The sequence below is a fragment of the Quercus robur genome, chromosome 11, assembly GCF_932294415.1.
Source record: "Quercus robur chromosome 11, dhQueRobu3.1, whole genome shotgun sequence".
Classification (NCBI taxonomy): Eukaryota; Viridiplantae; Streptophyta; class Magnoliopsida; order Fagales; family Fagaceae; genus Quercus; species Quercus robur.
In genome coordinates, this window is record NC_065544.1 from 47,558,455 (window position 1) to 47,577,175 (window position 18,721).

Below are 18,721 nucleotides of genomic sequence, written 5' to 3' on the forward strand. Positions count from 1 at the left end.
GCTGCGGAGATACAGGAAAAAGATAGAGAGAGATATTAATTTAAAATTTTAAAATTAAATTAAAAAGAAAAAAGAAAAAAAGAGTAAATAATTGACTCGCTAAACAAGCTGCGGAGACAAAGGACAAGAAAGAGAGAGAAATGAAGTCGGAATGAAATTGAAATGCAACTCAAATTAAAATTCCACCCAAATGAAATTCTTATTAAATTCACGCGTAGTAGTCATGAAATCCGTGTAGTCATCGTCGTCGAGAGAGAGAGAGAGAGAGAGACAAAGAAGAAAAAAAAAAAAGAGTGAGCTTTTTCTTCTTCTTCTTCTTCTTCTTCTGGAGAGAGAAAGCCCGTGAATATTTTTTTAACACAGAGAGACAGAGAGAGAGTGAGAGAGTGCTTTGGCATTTCCGTCACAAAAACAAGCTCAATGTGGCGGAGAATTTAGAATAAAGTTCATTTTTTTTTGTTTGTCTCTGCTGACTTTGAGCAGGGTCGGCAAAATTTTTTACCTTATTGAAATGCCATCTACTTAGAAGGTACACTTCTAAATATAAATTCAAGTTCTTTTGACCTTTGAATATTGTATAGTTTTTTTTCTTTCTTGATTTTGCTATCTGGGTTTTGTTTAATTCTGCTTTTCACTCATTTGCAGATCGTTGAAAATTTTGATCTTTGGTGATATACACTGTGTTTTGGTTAGAAGTGAATTGGGTTAGACTTGAATTGTATTGACAAGCTTTTAAGACTTTTGTGAAAGTGGGTTGTGTTTGTTGTGCTTCTTCTTCTTCTTCTTCTTTTTTTTTTTCATAGAATACATTACAAGCTATAAACTTTGAAGCAAAATGGGTGACACTGAAGAAGCTAATAGTGACATGATGCAAAGGCTTCAATCTTCATTTGGTACTTCTTCATCTTCCATTTTGAAACAACCTTTATCCATGGACCAACTTAACATACCCCAATTGAGCCCTTCACTAAACCGTGCACGCCATTTTCAACAAAATTTTGGTGGTGATAGTGGTAAAAGAATAGGTATACCACCTTCACATCCTCATCAGATCCCACCCATTTCACCTTATTCTCAGATCCCTGTGTCTAGGCCAGTGAACCAGCAAATGGGTTCACAGAATTTTAGTCCTGGGCCTACTCATTCACGATCTTTGTCACAGCCATCATCGTTTTTCTCGCTTGATTCGTTGCCCCCGTTGAGCCCTTCCCCTTTTCGGGACTCCTCGTCCATGTCTATGTCAGAAGCTGGGGTGTCAACTGATGTGTCAATGGAGGATCGGAATGCAGGTTCGCATTCATTGTTGCCTCCATCACCTTATTCTACAAGGGGTGATTCTCCGAGGATTGGGGAAAGTTTGCCCCCTAGGAAAGCTCATAGAAGGTCTAATAGTGATATCCCTTTTGGGTTTTCGAGTGTGATGCAATCATCACCGCCCCTTGTTCCGTTAAGGGGTCCTGCTGGTTTAGAGAGGTCGGTTTCTGGTAGAGAAAATATGGGGATGGCAAAGCCGGCTCAGTTGGTTAAAAGGGAATCGAGTTGGGAGAGAGGGGGTGATAACAATGCAGAAGGTATGGGTGAGAGGAAGTCAGAAGGGGAAGTTGTGGATGATCTGTTTTCTGCATATATGAATTTGGATACCATTGATGCATTGAACTCTTCAGGGACTGATGAGAAGACTGGTAATGAGAATCGTGAGGACTTGGATAGTAGAGCCAGTGGGACAAAGACTAATGGAGGAGATAGCAGTGATAACGAAGCAGAAAGCAGTGTGAATGAAAGTGGGGGCAGCGTGCCAAGGGGAGGACTGAATTCTACGGCTGAGAAGAGGGAAGGGGTCAAAAGGAGTGCAGGAGGAGATGTTGCTCCAACCACTAGACATTACAGAAGTGTTTCTATGGATAGCTTCATGGGGAAGCTGCAATTTGGTGATGAGTCACCTAAGATGCCACCTTCACCTGGAACTCGTCCTGGACAACTTTCACCCAATAATTCAATTGATGGTAATTCAAATGCCTTTAGCTTGGAGTTTGGAAATGGCGAGTTTAGTGGGGCAGAACTGAAGAAAATTATGGCAAATGAAAAACTTGCTGAGATAGCATTGACTGACCCAAAACGTGCAAAGAGGTATGGCATTTTCATCCGCTATAGCTTCAATATTGTCAACTGAATAAATAACCAAGATTCATTTTTTCTGCATTCTATTAACCTTACTGGTTGTTTAATTTAGGATTTTGGCAAATCGTCAATCAGCTGCTCGTTCCAAAGAACGAAAGATGCGGTACATTTCAGAGTTGGAACATAAGGTCCAGACTTTACAGACGGAAGCTACCACATTGTCTGCACAGCTTACATTATTGCAGGTGGGGATTTGAACTACTGATGCTTTTATTCTTATATCTCTATGTTCTATTTCTTAAATTGATTTGCTTTGTCTTCTTTGCAATACATGCAGAGAGATTCTGTTGGGCTCACAACCCAGAATAATGAGTTGAAGTTTCGTCTTCAAGCAATGGAACAACAGGCACAACTCCGAGATGGTACACATTTTTTTTCTTATTTTGTTTCCTCCATTGCATTAATAGATTTCATTGTGTGCATCCGTCCGTTGACACCTTTAATTTTGGTGGGAAGTAATAATTGATAATTTCTTCTTGTGACTCTCTCCTATTTTTTGTTGTTTGCTCTAATTTTTTTAGAAATTTCTTTATCATTATATATTCATTTTGAATTGTTAATGATACTCTTATGTTGGCCACCTACATGGGTATTTCAGTGCTTCATTACTTCATACACATTTGAACTGTTTTCTCAATGGAAGTGCCTGATGCTTCTTTGATGTCCACTATGATTGGGAGAAGAGAGGCTCAAAATTTACTATTGCTTTATTCTCTTCTTAAATTATTTCTGAAAAATCTATAAGTTTATTTTTTGCTACTTCAGAAAAGTCTAATCATGTCCTATTGTGAGCCATCACCTCTATTGCTAGAAGCAACCAACCAGACTTTAATATTTGTGGTCCAGATCCAACTACCCTCCTAAGTTCACTCACCTTTTGTTTAAGCAGTCAGCTAAATGTTTTATATCTTAAAACAATTTTTTTTTTTTTTTTTTAAATGCTATCGCAAACATCTTAATGCTCAATGTCACTTGGGAAATTAGGTTTGCTTTATATGTGTATCCTTTATTGAAAGCATTCTCTAGAGTATTGTACATTGGAAATGAGCAGGCCTGCTGAATTAGTTGAGTTGCCTAGAAAGCATTGGTGGGCATCTTTTTTTGTTAATTTTCTTTCTGATGCTCCATTTTCAGAAATTCTCTCTTTTGTGCTGCATTTATAATAGACTGCTTATGGAACTTATCCTGCCTGTGGTTTAATGGCACAGCTCTAAATGATGCCTTAACTGCGGAGGTCCAACGGTTGAAGCTTGCTACAGCAGAGTTGGGTGGAGAGCACCCTTCTAAGTGCATGGTTTCACAGCTCAACCATCAAATGTTCCAAATGCAGCAGCAGCAGTCATCTACCCAGATGAACATTCATCAGTTACAACACCAGCAGCAGCAACAGTCACAGCAGCAGAATGGTAGCACAGCCTCAAAATCTGAGTCCATTCAATAGATTGTGATTATGAAACACGGGCTTCAATCAGTTGGATGGCTCTTTATCTTATCAATTACTGGCTTTTAATATTCAGCAATCGTTGCACAATGCATTCATTCGTTATTATACTGTCTCCAAGGGACGTCTTTAATGTGTATTAATCGTGAATTCTACCTACAATGTGTCCAACTCGGACTATGTCTGTGGTATGAAATCATATACAAGTCTCAACACTAATTTTATATTTTTTATCTCTTATTTAATTCTGGTAGATATCATGGAATGTAGACATTATTGGACTTAATTTTGCTTTTTAAGACATTAAAAGAGTCAAAACTCTTCTGTCCTTGTTTCTTTCAGTAAAGAATTATGTCCCTCTAATTGTTTCTTATTATGCTCATTGGTTTTAGCTTTGCTCCGATCTAAACAAAAATTGATTTGGTAAGCAATGTCTTTGGATACAAGTGAGTCTTCCATGGAACCACTTACGTGCCAAATCTAGGCCATTCTTTCTGAGAAAATTAAGAATCAAAAGTGTTGCATTTTCCTTTTCTTTCCTGCCTATGATTGATGTCTCAGCACAGAAGCATTGCCTAATCATACTCACAGCTGAAATTGTTTGTAGTTATGCTATGGATACAATTATTTTCACAAGTAGGCAAGTTGTGATTAGATTGACATCGTTATTATACGCCAACCATTCTAGGCCATGCCAGACTCCCCACGTCAATAGTGGTAAAAATGAAGAAAAAGTTGTTGGGATATATGCAAAAGGTTTTGTGTACCTAGAAGTACAGGAATTGCGTTAGAACAAATTTGGTAACCCAATAATGAGTGTCAGCAACTCATGGACCATGAGAAACCTTGTTGGGCCCCGTGGCCTCTTCGATGAGAAATCTGGAAGGACTAAAATGAGGGACCGAGCAATTATAGTCCAAGCATGCAGAAATGCCAAATTAATGTTTTCTTCCTATAAAATACTAGTGTAATTAATGTGTTATGGTCCTCTCCAAGATAATTTTCCCCTCTCCAATTGCAACGTCAGAGTTTAAACGTCACTCTCCTTTTCTTTTCTTTTTTATTTTATTTTTTTACTTTAGCATAATGTAAATGTGTATGTGTGCAGAATTCTCCTTTGATAACTTAAACTTGATCTTTACCTCTCACAAGTATTTATACTTATAGGGTGACTATCGCAACAAGAATGTGCGGAGGTAAACGTCATTCTCCTGAACGGTAGGAGAGAGATGCATTTTATTAATGAACCTATCAAAGAAAATTTTGTATATTTAAAATATATGAAATCTGGGTGGATTTAACAATTTCATAAGACTCATTTTGAATTTTCATCAGACCAATTTCAACCATCAACAATGCTTAATTCTTGTTTTTATCATTAATCATCATAATGAAAACGACTAATTTTTTTTTCATTGTGATTCTTATGTATTCTAAATACTAAACGATATGGAGTAATTTTTTTTTTTGGTTATAATTCATGTCAATGTGCTGCGAAATAAGAATAATTTGAAAGTTCTACTTTAAGGGGGGCGCCGGGGGGGGGGGGGGGGGAATACAAATGATGGAAATAGGTAATACCTTCAAGTTTCATAATCCCAAAAAATTCTCACAATCCCTTATTTGAACCTCAAATTTCTTGAAAAAAAAGGGAGCAAGTTATGCTACTGATCTATGAGATTCTTGACCAAACTTTTATGTTTTAGATGGAAGTGATATACCATTAAACTACAATTAAAACTAATAAGGCAAGTGGGTGGGAGAAATTTGAGTGACACAATGGAACTACAATAAAGATTTATACTTTGACCAAACTGTGATGAACCTTTTGAGAAATCCAATCACCTGCTAAAGAGGACTCAGACCAAGTAAGACCACCGGGGTGGATGATCAAAGAGGTTCTGATGGTTAAATTAGAAAACTAGTGGAGAAGATGAGGGATGGAAGAGTTATATAGTGCATATAGCTTGTTAAAATTACCTGTTTTTGTTCGACAAAAGGGTATTTATAAAGCATAAGGAGATTTTTTTGCAGGAATTTGACTTAAGACTTGGTTGTGGACTTCCTAGTAAGTTTAAGATCTAACAATAAACTTGTCCAACTAGTTGTTTCCTTAAGTCGGTTGAAGAAATGTGTGTCAGGACAGCAAGCCCAAGATATATACTAATAAAATAAGTTTATATCATTAAATATGGTAGTCTGAGTTCAACCATGGTCTTTTGAATTATTTTTTTCCCCTTTTGGTTTAGAAAGGGATCATAAGCAACCATGTTGGTCTATGGGCATTAACGTGGTAGTTCTTAAGAATGCAAACAAACTAACAAAATAGAAAACCTAAATTAAAGAATCAAAAACAGTCAGGATGGCCGAGTGGTCTAAGGCGCCAGACTCAAGTTCTGGTCCTCTAACGAGGGCGTGGGTTCAAATCCCACTTCTGACAATTCTTACTTCAATTTTTTTTTTCATCTTTTCCACTATCTCTAATAAAACGGCACCTCTCTACGTCGTTTTATAAACTAACGTCGTTTTATAACTAACAAAAACCCTAAACAACGAACAAAAAAAAAAACACAAACAAACACACCACTACTACCACACAGTTTAGCGACCGAGTTCTTCTGAGTCGACTCGTTCCGCCATGGACGAGTCCACTACCGGCATCATCACCACCACAGAAGAATCCGTAGTGGAGAAACCCGAGCTCTCTCTGGTCCCGCCACCGCCGTCAGAACCAGTCGACTCTCACTCTCAGTCTCACTCTGAGCTCACGACCGAAGAACTCGTCGCCAAGTCCATCGCTCCAATAAAGAAACACTTCCTTCGTCCTCCGCCTCTCAGAGCTTCCTCAAACGACGCCGTTTCCCAAACCACCGCCAACGCCGCACCAGCTCCGTCTCAATCCTCCTTCGTCAAAGACAAAAAATCCAAACGCCAACTCAAACGTGAACGCCGTCAGGTCCTCTCTCTCTCAAAACCCTAACTTTTTGCTTTTTTTCCATATTCATACATACACAGTATATTGTATATGCTAAACGAAGCGTTTCGATAACATTGTAGGATCAAAAATCATCGAAAAATATCTGTCCTTTGATTGCGAAAACCGGAGATGTTACTTCATGTCCATACAATGATAAGTGCCGATTTAGCCACGACGTTGAAGGGTTTAAAGCTCAGGTTTTTGAATTGAATTTGAGTTTGAATTAGTTTGTAGTTTCTTGTTTGAGTGATAAAAATTTGATTTTTGGTTTTGGTTTTGGTTTTGGTTTTGAAATGCAGAAACCGGAGGATATAGAAGGGGAGTGCCCGTTTTTGGATTCGGAGGAGCCGTGTCCTTATGGCTTGGCTTGTAGGTTTTTGGGCACACATAAAAGTAAAGATAAAGATGGTGTTTTGGGTGGTAAGAAGAAGATGAGTGATGAGTGTAATGGGTTGAATAAGGATGTTCAGAAGCTTTTGTGGAAAAATAAAATGAAATTTCCTAAGGCTGATGCCAAACTCAAAGCTCTTGGTCTCCTGGTAACTATGCTAAGATTTTACTTTTCTACTTAAAATGCATTTATGTATTTGTATTTTTATCTTGCATACTACTCTCATTGTTATTTAGAAAGAGAAGCTTGTAACGATTTTCGTACGGGTTTTATTGATTTAGAGAGTGTGTATGCTAGAGACTATAGACTGCGTAGAGAGATTATGGGGTGGGTTTAGATAAGATTAAGGATATGTATAACGCTAGTTGTAACTGGCGTGAGAACAAATGGATCGATAATTCATATTCATCTTTTTCTCTTGCATACTACTTTCATTCTTGTTTAGAAAGAGAAGGTTGTAATGATTTTTGTACGGGTTTTGTTGATTAAGAGAGTGTATGATAGAGGACTATAGACTGTGTAGACAGATTATGGGGGTGGGTTTAGATAAGATTAAGGATATGTATAACAGAGTTGTAACTAGTGTGAGAACAAATGGATTGATAATGCTTAAGGACGTATATATTGAAGAGGATGTGATTTATAGGATAAGAGTGGATGAAGTGGAGAAGTTCTTTGGGTGTATTGTGTGATTATAGAATACCAGTTAAGTTGAAAGGGAAAATTTTACAATTTATGCCATATGGTTGCTGAATGTTCAGCTATCAAGAAGTAACATATTCATAAAATGAGTGTGGATGAAATGAGAATATTAAGTTGGGTAAGTGGAAACATAAGGGTGGCTACTAATAATGAAAAGATGAGGAAGAGTTGCTTGAGATGATTTGGTTATATGTGCAAAGAAGAGCAATTAACACACTAGTGGGGAAGAGTGATTTGATTTAAGTTGTTAGAATGAAAAGAGGTAGTGGAACAACTAAAATAACACTAGTAGAAGTAGAAAAAAGGACATGCTATTCAAGGAAGTAACAAAGAGTACGTTTTTGGATATGATAGAATGGGTAGGGAGAATAGATGTGGCCGACTTCGATTACTTTGTTGAGGATCCATAGCCGACCACAAAGTTTTGGAACTAAGGATTTGTTGTTGTTGTTGTTAGGCTGAAACTTGGAACCCAATTCATTTTAGGACCTAGTAGTCACTGAAGATATCATGGGCAATTGAATCATTACACTGCCTTTTCATAGTCATGCAGCATGAATCTTAAAAAATATGTTAAGAATCTTTGTACATCATCTTACTGGATCCTATGCTCTCAAGACACTAGCCACCAAGGCTATAGAAAGGGCTGGCAATGAGGCGGTAATCTGAATTCCTTCATCTAAGAAGTTTAAAAAAGATGAACGGACAATTTAAATGGTACCTGAAAGAGAGAAGGTTCATTTTTCTTAGCTGGGTTTGATTTTGTAAAAATTTTCCTGTCCCTTTTGTTTATGATTCTTTCTCATTTTCAACTTTTAGTTGGTTGATACAAAACTGTGGTGTGGATAAAGTATTATTTTTGTATATTTTATTATAAAACATTATACTTATAACTGCTTTTATTGTGTTGCAGGGGAAGGCAAAGTCAAAAACGAAAATTGTTGAAGAAAAGGAGGAGGATGAAACTGTTCCAGGTACTTGTCATGTCACTGATGGAAATGGTGTTAGTGAAGTGAACGGTGACTTGGATACTAAATTGGAATCAGCTGAAGTGCCAGAAGAGGATGATCTAGATATAAAAGTTGGATCTGATGAACCACCCATGAAGAAACCAAAATCTGTAATTGAAGAAAACGGAAACTCCGCTAAAGCCAACAATGGAGGTTTAGCTTTTATATCAATTGTTTGTTTGTTTATTCATTTATTTTTGAAAATATGTGGAGGTATTTAATATACTTCATCTAAGATCTAGGCAACTTAGATTGAATATCTTGCAACAGATGTGACTTTCATGGAGAAAGTTGTTGGGGAAAGCTGTATACAAACTGAACCAGAAGCTGGAATGGATGTTACAACTCCAGAAGGTGATAGAAGCCTAAAGTTACACCCACGTGAAAAGAAGATTATCGATTTTAGAGAAAAACTGTATCTTGCACCTCTGACCACTGTTGGAAATCTTCCATTCCGAAGGGTTTGCAAAGTCTTGGGAGCAGATGTAACATGCGGTGAAATGGCAATGTGTACTAATCTTTTGCAGGTCTCTATGTTGTTCTTTGTCTGCTTAACTGATTTATGTTCTTCCTAAAATTTGGTGTGGATTATGAATGCAATTTTCAAGTGGTGCTGAAAAGCATAATTTTTGTTTTTACTTGTAAGGTGTTGCTTAGATATATGCAGTTTTGCCACACTCTGACATGTAGCCAAGCATTCATTGTCAACATAGAATTCCCAGTATAAGAATCAGTACAGATTTTTTTTTTTTTTTTTTCCACAGGAAGATGATATATTTTAGATCACCTTAAGATGGAAATTGGCATAGTAAAATACACTCCACCACCCAACACCCCCCCCCCCCCTTTCTGAATCCCAACAACAGGGGCCCGTTTTTCTTTCCATACTTCATACTTGAACTTCAACATTACCTTTTTTGATTTGGCTGCATTTTTCTTTTGGGAATAGGGTCAAGCTTCAGAATGGGCACTGCTGAGAAGACATTCTTCTGAGGATTTGTTTGGTGTTCAGATATGTGGGGCATATCCAGACACTGTGACACGTGCTATGGAACTTATAGATCAAGAATGTACAGTGGACTTTATTGATATAAACATGGGGTGCCCAATCGATATTGTAGTGGAAAAGGGTGCTGGATCTGCTCTTCTTAATAAGCCAATGCGGATAAAAAGCATTATAGAAGCAGCTTCTGGCACTGTGGATAAACCTATTACTGTCAAGGTGCTTGCTTAGGATTTATGTAGATTTTTTATGAATATGAATTGAGTGATCTGTAGCTGTTTCCATTCTTGCATCTTTAAGCTGCAAACTTTGTTTTAAGTTCTGTGTTTTTTCTTCCCTGCTTCTGTAATCAACTTTTTTTTTTTGTCTATGGCTTTTTGCTCATCAATCTTGTCCAAGATGCATTATACTTTTTCTTCTTTTCCTGGGTTGCTACAGGTGCGAACAGGTTTTTTTGAAGGGAAAAATCGCATTGATTCACTTATTACAGACATTGGCAACTGGGGAGCTAGTGCAGTAACAATACATGGTCGATCACGTCAGCAACGGTATAGCAAGCTTGCCAACTGGGACTATGTATACCAGTGTGCCAGAAAAGCTCCTGATGCTTTGCAAGTTATGGGAAATGGAGATGTTTTCTCGTATTTAGACTGGAACACACGCAAAGCTGATTGCCCTGAACTTGCTACATGCATGATTGCTCGAGGAGCACTAATTAAGGTTTGTGTTTTGCCTAGTATAGTTTCCATGTACTAGGGTTGCATCCCTTTCTGTGCTTTCAATACATTATTTACTTATTCCCATCCCACCCCCACCCCCACCTTCCTGCCTTTTCTCTTTTAGTGCATGCTTTAAAGCTTGTGAATATGATAAATTTTGCTTTGCAGCCATGGATATTTACTGAAATCAAGGAACAGAGGCACTGGGACATTACTTCTGGGGAACGATTAAATATTTTGAAGGATTTTGTGCGTTTGGGCCTTGAACATTGGGGTTCTGACACAAAAGGTATGTCTTATTTATTGAATTGGCACATAATATTTGTATACAAAAAGGTATAGTAATTTGACTGGGCTGCAAACATAGATTCAGTTTCTCTTTAGAAGTGCGTCTTTCTGTTATGAGTCTTCTAGTTCAGTGACATTGCTTGGTCTTCTTTACAAGAAGAACCATGGTTTGAATCCCACTCCCCATTTGGCACATAAAAGAAGAGCATATTTCTATGAACCTGAAAGCGATAGTATGAGAGCAAAAAATGGGTATGATAAGAAGCCTTCGGCAAGCAATTAAGTCTTTGCTTTCCTGAAAATAACATCGTCTATGATTAAAATTTGTTGTACTTCATAACATTTGAGCAATGGACCCAGCACCTTTTTTTAGTTTTCAATGCTGTCTAAAGCTTCTTAAATTTTTTTTCATGTGTTTGCTGATCAAAATTTTGATTATTCTGGGCTTTTTTCCTTGGATCTTACACCTGCAGGAGTGGAGACAACAAGGCGATTTTTATTGGAATGGCTTAGTTATACTTGTAGGTATATACCTGTTGGTCTTTTAGATGTCATCCCTCAAAGACTGAACTGGCGCCCTCCCTCCTACTATGGTCGTGATGACCTTGAGACATTAATGGTCTCAGATTCTGCAGCTGACTGGGTATGCCTTCTATATTGGCTTATTTATTTCACCATTAAGCATCTAGATGTTCTAGTTTGCTTACTTTCCTTTTAATTTGTTGCAGGTTCGGATATCCGAGATGTTACTTGGCAAGGTTCCAGATGGCTTCACATTCGCACCAAAGCATAAATCTAATGCTTATGACCGGGCAGAAAATGGCTAATCTTATGCGGTTCATCGATGTTGCCTTGAGGCAACTTTGTTTGGTAGATTAATATTGGGTACACAAAAACATTTCTTTGCTGGCACATTCAACCCCAATGGTTTTTTGCTGCAATAATGTTATATATCTGATATACGCATCATCCCTCTCATTGTGTGAGCCTTACGGTTGCAAGAGGAAAGCTGCAGATATAAGATGCATGAGATTCCTTCCCCTTTTATTGGATGCCAGTGTGTTTATAATTGAAAGATATCTTAAGATGTCTTTGGATGCACAGCTCATTGTTTGAATAAAAGCAAAAAAGGAAATGAGCATTTAACGTTTTATTGACATCTCTACTGTAATTTAAAGGTGGGGTTAACTGACCACCTAGATTTTGAAGCTGTTCATTTGTTATTCAACAACACTGTAACTTTGTCACAGGCAAGCATGCAATTTTCATGAGGTTGAAATATTGACTAAGACAAACTTGGTTTTGCGTAGCTGCACTCTTTTATTAGATTTGTTTTTTGGTTTGTGAAACCCATCATGGTAGGGCCCTGGAATCTCGTGTTTGGATTAAGATTAAAAATTAAAATTATTTCACTATTTAGCTTATTTTTGCTATTATTTATGACTCTACTACTTTTTTTGACATTATTTATGAGCTTGTTGTACTATTTCAATTAATTTTTACCTTTATCTATAATATTTTAAGCAATAATTTTTCAGTTTCAGAATTTAAAAAAATTGTCTTTTTTTTTCTGTTGTTGAAGAACTCATTTTAAAAAAACTGTCATCTTTTCAAATATTGTAAAGTGGGGACTTGGAATCTTTCTTTACATTTCTGAAGTATCTTTATAGTGTGTACACTGGGAAATCTGGGAAGTCATAAAGTAGAATTCGTGAAAGCTGTGGAGCATGACATCTTTGTGAATGAATTTTTGCTTCTTTCATTCCAAAAACGTGTCTCGGTTCATGGAATTTATTAGTACAGGTTAATAAATGCTTTTTCTTTTTTTCAAGACTGTCCTTGAGTTGACAAGAAAAATTGAGTAGAACTTGTTAGGCATGACAATCAATTTCACATGGGATGCTAAGAATAGGGACTGAAAACGTTGAATCCAATCTTTTCTTATTTTGAAGTAACCTTTGATGCGTATGAAAAGAATATAAGGATTTAGTTTATGTTCAAGAAAATCAATATTGCTATGAAACATGGTTTTGGAACGATGTCGATTTGGAGCTAGAGTAGATGCTAGTGGCTTTGAGGCAAGGCTTTAAGAATAAGCAAAGATCCATATACTAATAAGGATGTACAAAAGGCCCCCACAAACAATACACTGTTTGTTTTAATCCCACCAAAATGACACCATTTGAGTTCTGTGCATTAGATCTTATAAGATGTTGACATGTATCCAACATTATGTGTCAACATTTTAGTTTAGTGCTATTGTGCATTGGACTTGATAAGATGTTGACATGGTTGAGTCCAGTGCTACTGTACATTGAACCTGATAAGATGTTGACATATATCAAACATTATGTGCTAGCATCTTAGTGCCCCATGGAAAATATGTGTATGTATTTGCTGGTTGCCCCACGCTACCTCCTAGTTGGCAAATATAGTGGATTGGTTTTGATGATGCCGAAAATCATGAGTAAGCTATACAATATTCACGTGCTCGAAACAAGACTTGCGAAACAAAACAACAAAGAAAACCCTAGGAGAGTACCGGTGCGGTACTGGCCAACGACCCTCCGAAAGTTAAGTCAGAGGACTCTTTACAACTTTAGAGTGCCAGAACTAGAGTAAATTATATGTACCTTGGTTTGTGAGGGTTTTGGGGTTTTTATAGTAGTGTATGGTTGTCACTAATTCCTTGGCTAAGATGTTTCCTTGTGGGAGAGAACCTCCTTAATTTGCGTATCTTGCGAAATCCTTTCCTTGTAGGAGTTTTCTTGATTAGGGTTAAGCGAAGGGCACAAGATGTTTCCTTATACACGCATGCGTGGAGATCAAGTAAGGCTACGTCAGACCTGTCAAAGGTTTATGTACCCCCTTTAGCTTCTCTCCATCAACTCCCTGTTTCGCCGTCCAAGGTACTGTCGTCAGTTTCGAGGGGAGTTGTAGATTATTATACTGTCGTTGTCTCTCATGAGTAAGGCTGACGGGTTTATTAGGACCGTCGTCTTTTGCCTTATCACGGGTGAGTATCAATATTACAAAATTACCCTTATCAGGTTTTAAGTATAAAATCAGTTATGGGAAGGATTAAGTGCATTGTCACAAGAGACAAGACTGCTCATAATCATTTTTTGAACTTTACACTTGACTCCATTATCGTGATTGATTCTCATGTCTACAGCTTGATGGCATATGCATATTGCTTATCTTGTCCTCTCAAGAATATGGACAACCTCTTGGCCTATTGCTATAGCTTTAATTCATTTGCAACCTCGTTTCACAATTGCAGAGGTGAAAAAATTGTGAAACTATAGGTTATGAATGGTGTATAATAAAAGTGATGACAGTGGTGATCCCATTGTTTCACAATTGTAGAGGCCATAGAATTGTGAAACCATAGGTTATGAATGGTGTATAATAAAAATTATGTTAGTGGTAATCTCATATAAAAGTGATGTTGCATTAATCACAATCTACTACATATGTTGTGGAAAGAACTGTAAATTTTTTTGCTGTAACCTTGTTGATTCAAGTATTCTCAAATTTATCAGTTTTTTCTCTCATACCAAGTGATTTTGGCTGCTTTTGACTGAGCATGGAAAAGAAATAGATAGTTGGCTGAATTTTGTTATTTGAACTTGCACAGGGGGCAAGAGAAATGGCAACAGGACTGAAATTTATTGGCGCTGGTTCGGCATTTTGTGGCAAAACTCCATCAGCTATAACAGAACATGATTATTCCTTTTGATGGGGAAGTGAACAAGATGTTTCATATAAGTGTTGTTACTTGTTACTGATAATTACTCTCTCTCTCTCTCTCTCTTTTTAAATATAGACAACTAAAAAGATTTATTGAAGAAAAAAAAGAAGGAAAACTACTCTCTTTAAACAAGTTCATTAGCTGCAAGACATTATACTGCAAATCCTTCATCCACTCCAGAAACTAGTTGCTTACACATTTGGTCTGACGCCAAAACTTTCGAATCTGACCTAAGCTTTAGATGGTCTATTGCAACAGCTAAGATACCGTATGTGTTCAATGCAAGAGTTCAGCATGAAAATGAATTACAACAATTGTTGAGTTGGCATCAGGAAAAAGGAAAATACTTGAAGCAATCATGCAAGGTTAGAATTTGAGGGGATGAGGCAAAGGCAGACAAGTGTATTTGTTACATCCATGGTTGTCAAAATCCCGATATGAATCCCACGATCCTACGATCTCACCTGCCCAAAATGATTCAGATCTTTCAAGAATCTTTGCAATTGGTAAGATCGTACGATCTGATGATCCCAATCGACCTTGGTTTCTTGTAATCTTCTTTAACTTGATAGAAGACTTAGTTGGACTCATATGAAAAATAAAATCCCAATAGACCAAGTTTTTCCACTCTAATGTAGAGAGATTATCAATTGGAGCCAAATAAAAAATATCTCAATAGAGTGTTATGTTTTGAGATTTTTTGCTTCTTTAAATGATGCTTATAATGTGATGTATGGTAATTATATCAATAAATGTATAATTTATGTGATTATTTAATATACCAATGTGTATTTTTTGTATTTTTCTCATATAATATAGGATCTCACGATCCACAATTCCCACCAACCTCCCATGATTATACGTAAGATCCTAATTTTGACAACCTTGGTCACATCCAATACAATGCCTCCATCAAAGTCTTCAAATGATTCACATTTTCATTCTATTTTACTGATTCACATAGTTCAAGCTTTTCTTGCTTAATTCAAGTCTTTAGCAACAGAGACCAATAAGATGAAAAGACGCAAAGAAGTAGAAGTTTCATGACAACACAGTTTCTATCTGAATTCAGAGATGATAAAGTAGATTTATCAGAGATAATTCATGGGTGGAACTACATGAAGTTTTGTAGATATTGCTGTAAAAGACTTTCTGAATGATTTTGTACAATATTAGTTGATTGGCATATGACATGCTATTTTAGTTCCGGCAGGCAAATTAGTTTCTAAATTTCAGTATTTAACCACCATCTAAATTTTCCACCAACCAAAAATTGAAACAATGGCTAAAATTCTGTTGCTCTATAAATTGGGGGTTCACCCTTTATTAATAGTTCAACAATTAAGCCAATGGTCTGTATTACAAGATCAAGCCTGGCGAGTTTTAGTTAACTCAACTGGTAAAATCTCTTGAGTGTTGAAATATAAATCTACAGTTTAAACCCCACCTACACCAAAACTAATTGGTGCCTTCACTTGATGCTAAAGAGCAATCATTTAGAGCAAACGTCATAGATTGATATTTCAACATTTTTTTTTTTTTAATTAAAAAAAAGTGTAGGTATTTTTTTTTGGGATAAGTAATTAATATTAATATGCATTTGATCTTATTTTCTATATCAAGAGGCTAATGCAATGCTACATATTCTTTTATCAGACCATAACCATTCAATTTACTCTGCAACATCGTGTATTTGTAGTGCTCAAATCAAGCAAGAGATCCAAGACCAAATTCTGAACAAGCTATGGACCAAAAGGAAAAACAGTAGTGGGAAGAACTAGGAAGCTATAATAGAAAATTCTCAATATCAGAGCAGATCTCAATACGGAACATTTAACCTAGTGTACCAAAATCATGTCAAAGAAGTTCTAGCATAAAACCCAAATATAAGTCAGATTCAAAACTGAATAACATGAACTAACAAAATTGTATAAGCCTTAAGCTTTCAGTTCCAAAGTGAATTGAGGAAGCACATAATACTGTAAGTAGAGACCACTGAAGAAATCTGTCGCTCACTGCCTCTCATATCTGATAGCCCTACATCTTGTTCTGTGGATCACAAAAGGCATGTATAATGTAAAACAGATAATTGCAAGCAACAAAACCATCAGTTTATGACAGCGATTAGGCAGTGCTAACCTCCAATTCTGACTTTGGTTTTGCTTGGACCCAACCCCCATCAATGGATTCAAAACTCCCATTTATCCCATCGTCCACAAAATCACCAACCCTTTTCACCTTAAGCTCCCTAGGCTCAACAGGATACTTGCCAGAGAAGCAAGCATAACAATAATTGGGTGCATCTTCAGCCAACAACTTCTGCAGACTACCAATGGGAAGAAAAGAAAGTGAATCTGACCCAATAAATTCCCTAATCTCCTCCGTGCTCATCCTATTAGAAATCAACTCCTCTGAACTAGGTGTATCCACTCCATAATAACAAGACCCGATAATCGGTGGGCTTGCAATCCTCATGTGAACTTCTTTAGCCCCAGCCTCCTTTATCAACCTAACAATCTTTGAAGATGTTGTTCCCCTCACAATTGAGTCATCCACAACCACAACCCTCTTTCCCTCCAACACTGCTCGAACCGGTGATAACTTAAGCTTCACACCAAAGTCCCTAATCTTCTGTGATGGTTCAATGAAAGTCCTCCCAACATAGTGTGACCTTATCAAACCTTGCTGAAATGGAACCCCAGCTTTGGCAGCATAACCAAGTGCAGCCACGACCCCAGAATCTGGCACTGCTATCACAACATCACAATCAACAGGTGACTCAGTTGCAAGTATCTCCCCAAACCTTCGGCGAGACTCATACACAGAACGCCCAAAAATCACAGAATTAGGCAAAGCAAAGTAAATATGCTCAAAGATACATTGTTTTGGCTGAGGATGAGGCATTAAACAAAGTGATTGAATCCCAGTTTTATCAACCACCACAACCTCACCAGGAAACACTTCCCTCTCATATGTAGCCTCAATCAAATCAAGTGCACAAGTCTCAGAAGCAAAAACCACAGCACCATTACTCCTCCTCCCCATAACCAAAGGCCTAAAACCAAAAGGGTCCCTCACAGCAACAAGCTTATCTTTAGTCAAAAAAACCATTGAATAAGCACCCTCAACTTGCTGACAAGCATCCACAATCCTCATAACAAAAGGTCTATCTTTTGAAATAGCAATTAAATGAAGAACAACCTCAGTATCAGAACTAGTATTAAAAATTGAACCAGTTTCTTCAAGCTTAGCACGAAGTGAACGATAATTCACTAAATTACCATTATGTGCAACCCCAACAGAGCCAAACCTGTACCCAGCAACAAAAGGTTGAACATTTTTTAACATAGATGCCCCTGCTGTTGAATACCTTACATGTCCAATAGACAAATCTCCAGGCAATTGATCAAGCTTTGATTCACTGAACACCTCAGAGACCAATCCAACGCCTGTAACCGACTGAAGCACGTCGTTTTGGACGGTCACGATGCCAGCACCTTCCTGGCCACGGTGTTGGAGAGCATGGAGAGCTAGATAGCAAAGCCTAGAGGCTTCTGAGTCACCATATATTCCAACTACACCGCACTCCTCGCGTGGCTTATCGTCATCATCAAAACTAACAGAATGATCATCTGGGTTCGTGTTGTTTGTGGTGAAAAACTCGGAGATGGGGTTTTTGGATGAGACTGTGAGAGAGGTTTTGTGGGTGTGAGAGAAGGAGGCTTTGTGAGAAAAAAAGGAGGGGTTTTGGAGGGTTTTGAAGGGGACAGAGAGATGGGTTTGTGGTGAGTTTGGAGGAAGAGGGGTTGGTTTAGAGAGAGAGGATGAGAAGGAAGATAGATTGGTGGCGGCCATTGAAGAAGGAAATGGAAGCTTAGAGAAGAAAGATAAAAGAGAGAGCTTTACACAATAGAGAGGACTTTGGAGTATTGAGTCCTTTTTACCTCTTTGGGTTGTTCTAGGTTTTTTCTAGGTATGTTTGGAGTTGGAGTTTTGAGTCCAAATTCAAAGTTTCCAAACAATATTCAACTTCTTTGAGTGGTTGTGTTTAGTTGTTTACTTCGTGGTGAGGTTTCTTTAACAATAGACTTCTAGAAAAATAAATAAATTTTTATAAAAAAAAGGAAAATAAAAAAATAAATTTCGGTACCAAAAAGAAGATATATTTTGGCATGTGGGATAATATATTAAATTATTTTGTAGTGTTTGGATTATATTTTTTTACTTGTTAATTTGTCATTGTGTTTGGATTATATTT

General features: G+C 37.2%; 3 protein-coding genes and 1 non-coding gene across 4 annotated transcripts; 3 read left to right on the forward strand and 1 right to left on the reverse strand.

Moving 5' to 3' along the window:
• The first annotated feature begins 239 nt into the window (after nucleotides 1–239).
• On the forward strand, nucleotides 240–3,982 carry LOC126705434 (bZIP transcription factor 29-like). The gene is made up of 5 exons (XM_050404454.1): nucleotides 240–529; nucleotides 646–2,127; nucleotides 2,231–2,363; nucleotides 2,456–2,540; nucleotides 3,387–3,982. Exons 2-5 carry the CDS (start codon nucleotides 836–838, stop codon nucleotides 3,617–3,619), a joined length of 1,743 nt encoding a protein of 580 aa, XP_050260411.1. The 5' UTR covers nucleotides 240–529; nucleotides 646–835; the 3' UTR covers nucleotides 3,620–3,982.
• Nucleotides 3,983–5,975: 1,993 nt separating this feature from the next.
• On the forward strand, nucleotides 5,976–6,059 carry TRNAL-CAA (transfer RNA leucine (anticodon CAA)). The gene has a single exon. It is a non-coding gene; the product is annotated as a tRNA-Leu (tRNA).
• A 109-nt stretch (nucleotides 6,060–6,168) lies between these two features.
• Nucleotides 6,169–12,018, forward strand: LOC126705367 (tRNA-dihydrouridine(47) synthase [NAD(P)(+)]-like). Its single transcript, XM_050404335.1, has 10 exons — nucleotides 6,169–6,575; nucleotides 6,677–6,793; nucleotides 6,896–7,135; nucleotides 8,603–8,852; nucleotides 8,970–9,226; nucleotides 9,649–9,921; nucleotides 10,141–10,422; nucleotides 10,590–10,710; nucleotides 11,183–11,352; nucleotides 11,438–12,018. Exons 1-10 carry the CDS (start codon nucleotides 6,258–6,260, stop codon nucleotides 11,534–11,536), a joined length of 2,127 nt encoding a protein of 708 aa, XP_050260292.1. The 5' UTR covers nucleotides 6,169–6,257; the 3' UTR covers nucleotides 11,537–12,018.
• Nucleotides 12,019–16,318: 4,300 nt separating this feature from the next.
• LOC126705408 (amidophosphoribosyltransferase, chloroplastic-like) lies at nucleotides 16,319–18,488 on the reverse strand. Its single transcript, XM_050404405.1, has 2 exons — nucleotides 16,603–18,488; nucleotides 16,319–16,512 (listed from the first exon to the last, which is right to left on the reverse strand). Exons 1-2 carry the CDS (start codon nucleotides 18,316–18,318, stop codon nucleotides 16,501–16,503), a joined length of 1,728 nt encoding a protein of 575 aa, XP_050260362.1. The 5' UTR covers nucleotides 18,319–18,488; the 3' UTR covers nucleotides 16,319–16,500.
• Between the last annotated feature and the right edge of the window lie 233 nt (nucleotides 18,489–18,721).

Coding starts and splice junctions, on each gene's coding strand:
- LOC126705434 (XM_050404454.1), top strand. CDS start 836: ATGGGTGACACTGAAGAAGCTAATAGTGACATGATGCAAAGGCTTCAA. Junction 2,128..2,230: donor GACCCAAAACGTGCAAAGAG/GTATGGCATTTT, acceptor TGTTTAATTTAG/GATTTTGGCAAATCGTCAAT. Junction 2,364..2,455: donor CACAGCTTACATTATTGCAG/GTGGGGATTTGA, acceptor CAATACATGCAG/AGAGATTCTGTTGGGCTCAC.
- LOC126705367 (XM_050404335.1), top strand. CDS start 6,258: ATGGACGAGTCCACTACCGGCATCATCACCACCACAGAAGAATCCGTA. Junction 6,576..6,676: donor TCAAACGTGAACGCCGTCAG/GTCCTCTCTCTC, acceptor ATAACATTGTAG/GATCAAAAATCATCGAAAAA. Junction 9,922..10,140: donor ATAAACCTATTACTGTCAAG/GTGCTTGCTTAG, acceptor GGGTTGCTACAG/GTGCGAACAGGTTTTTTTGA.
- LOC126705408 (XM_050404405.1), bottom strand. CDS start 18,318: ATGGCCGCCACCAATCTATCTTCCTTCTCATCCTCTCTCTCTAAACCA.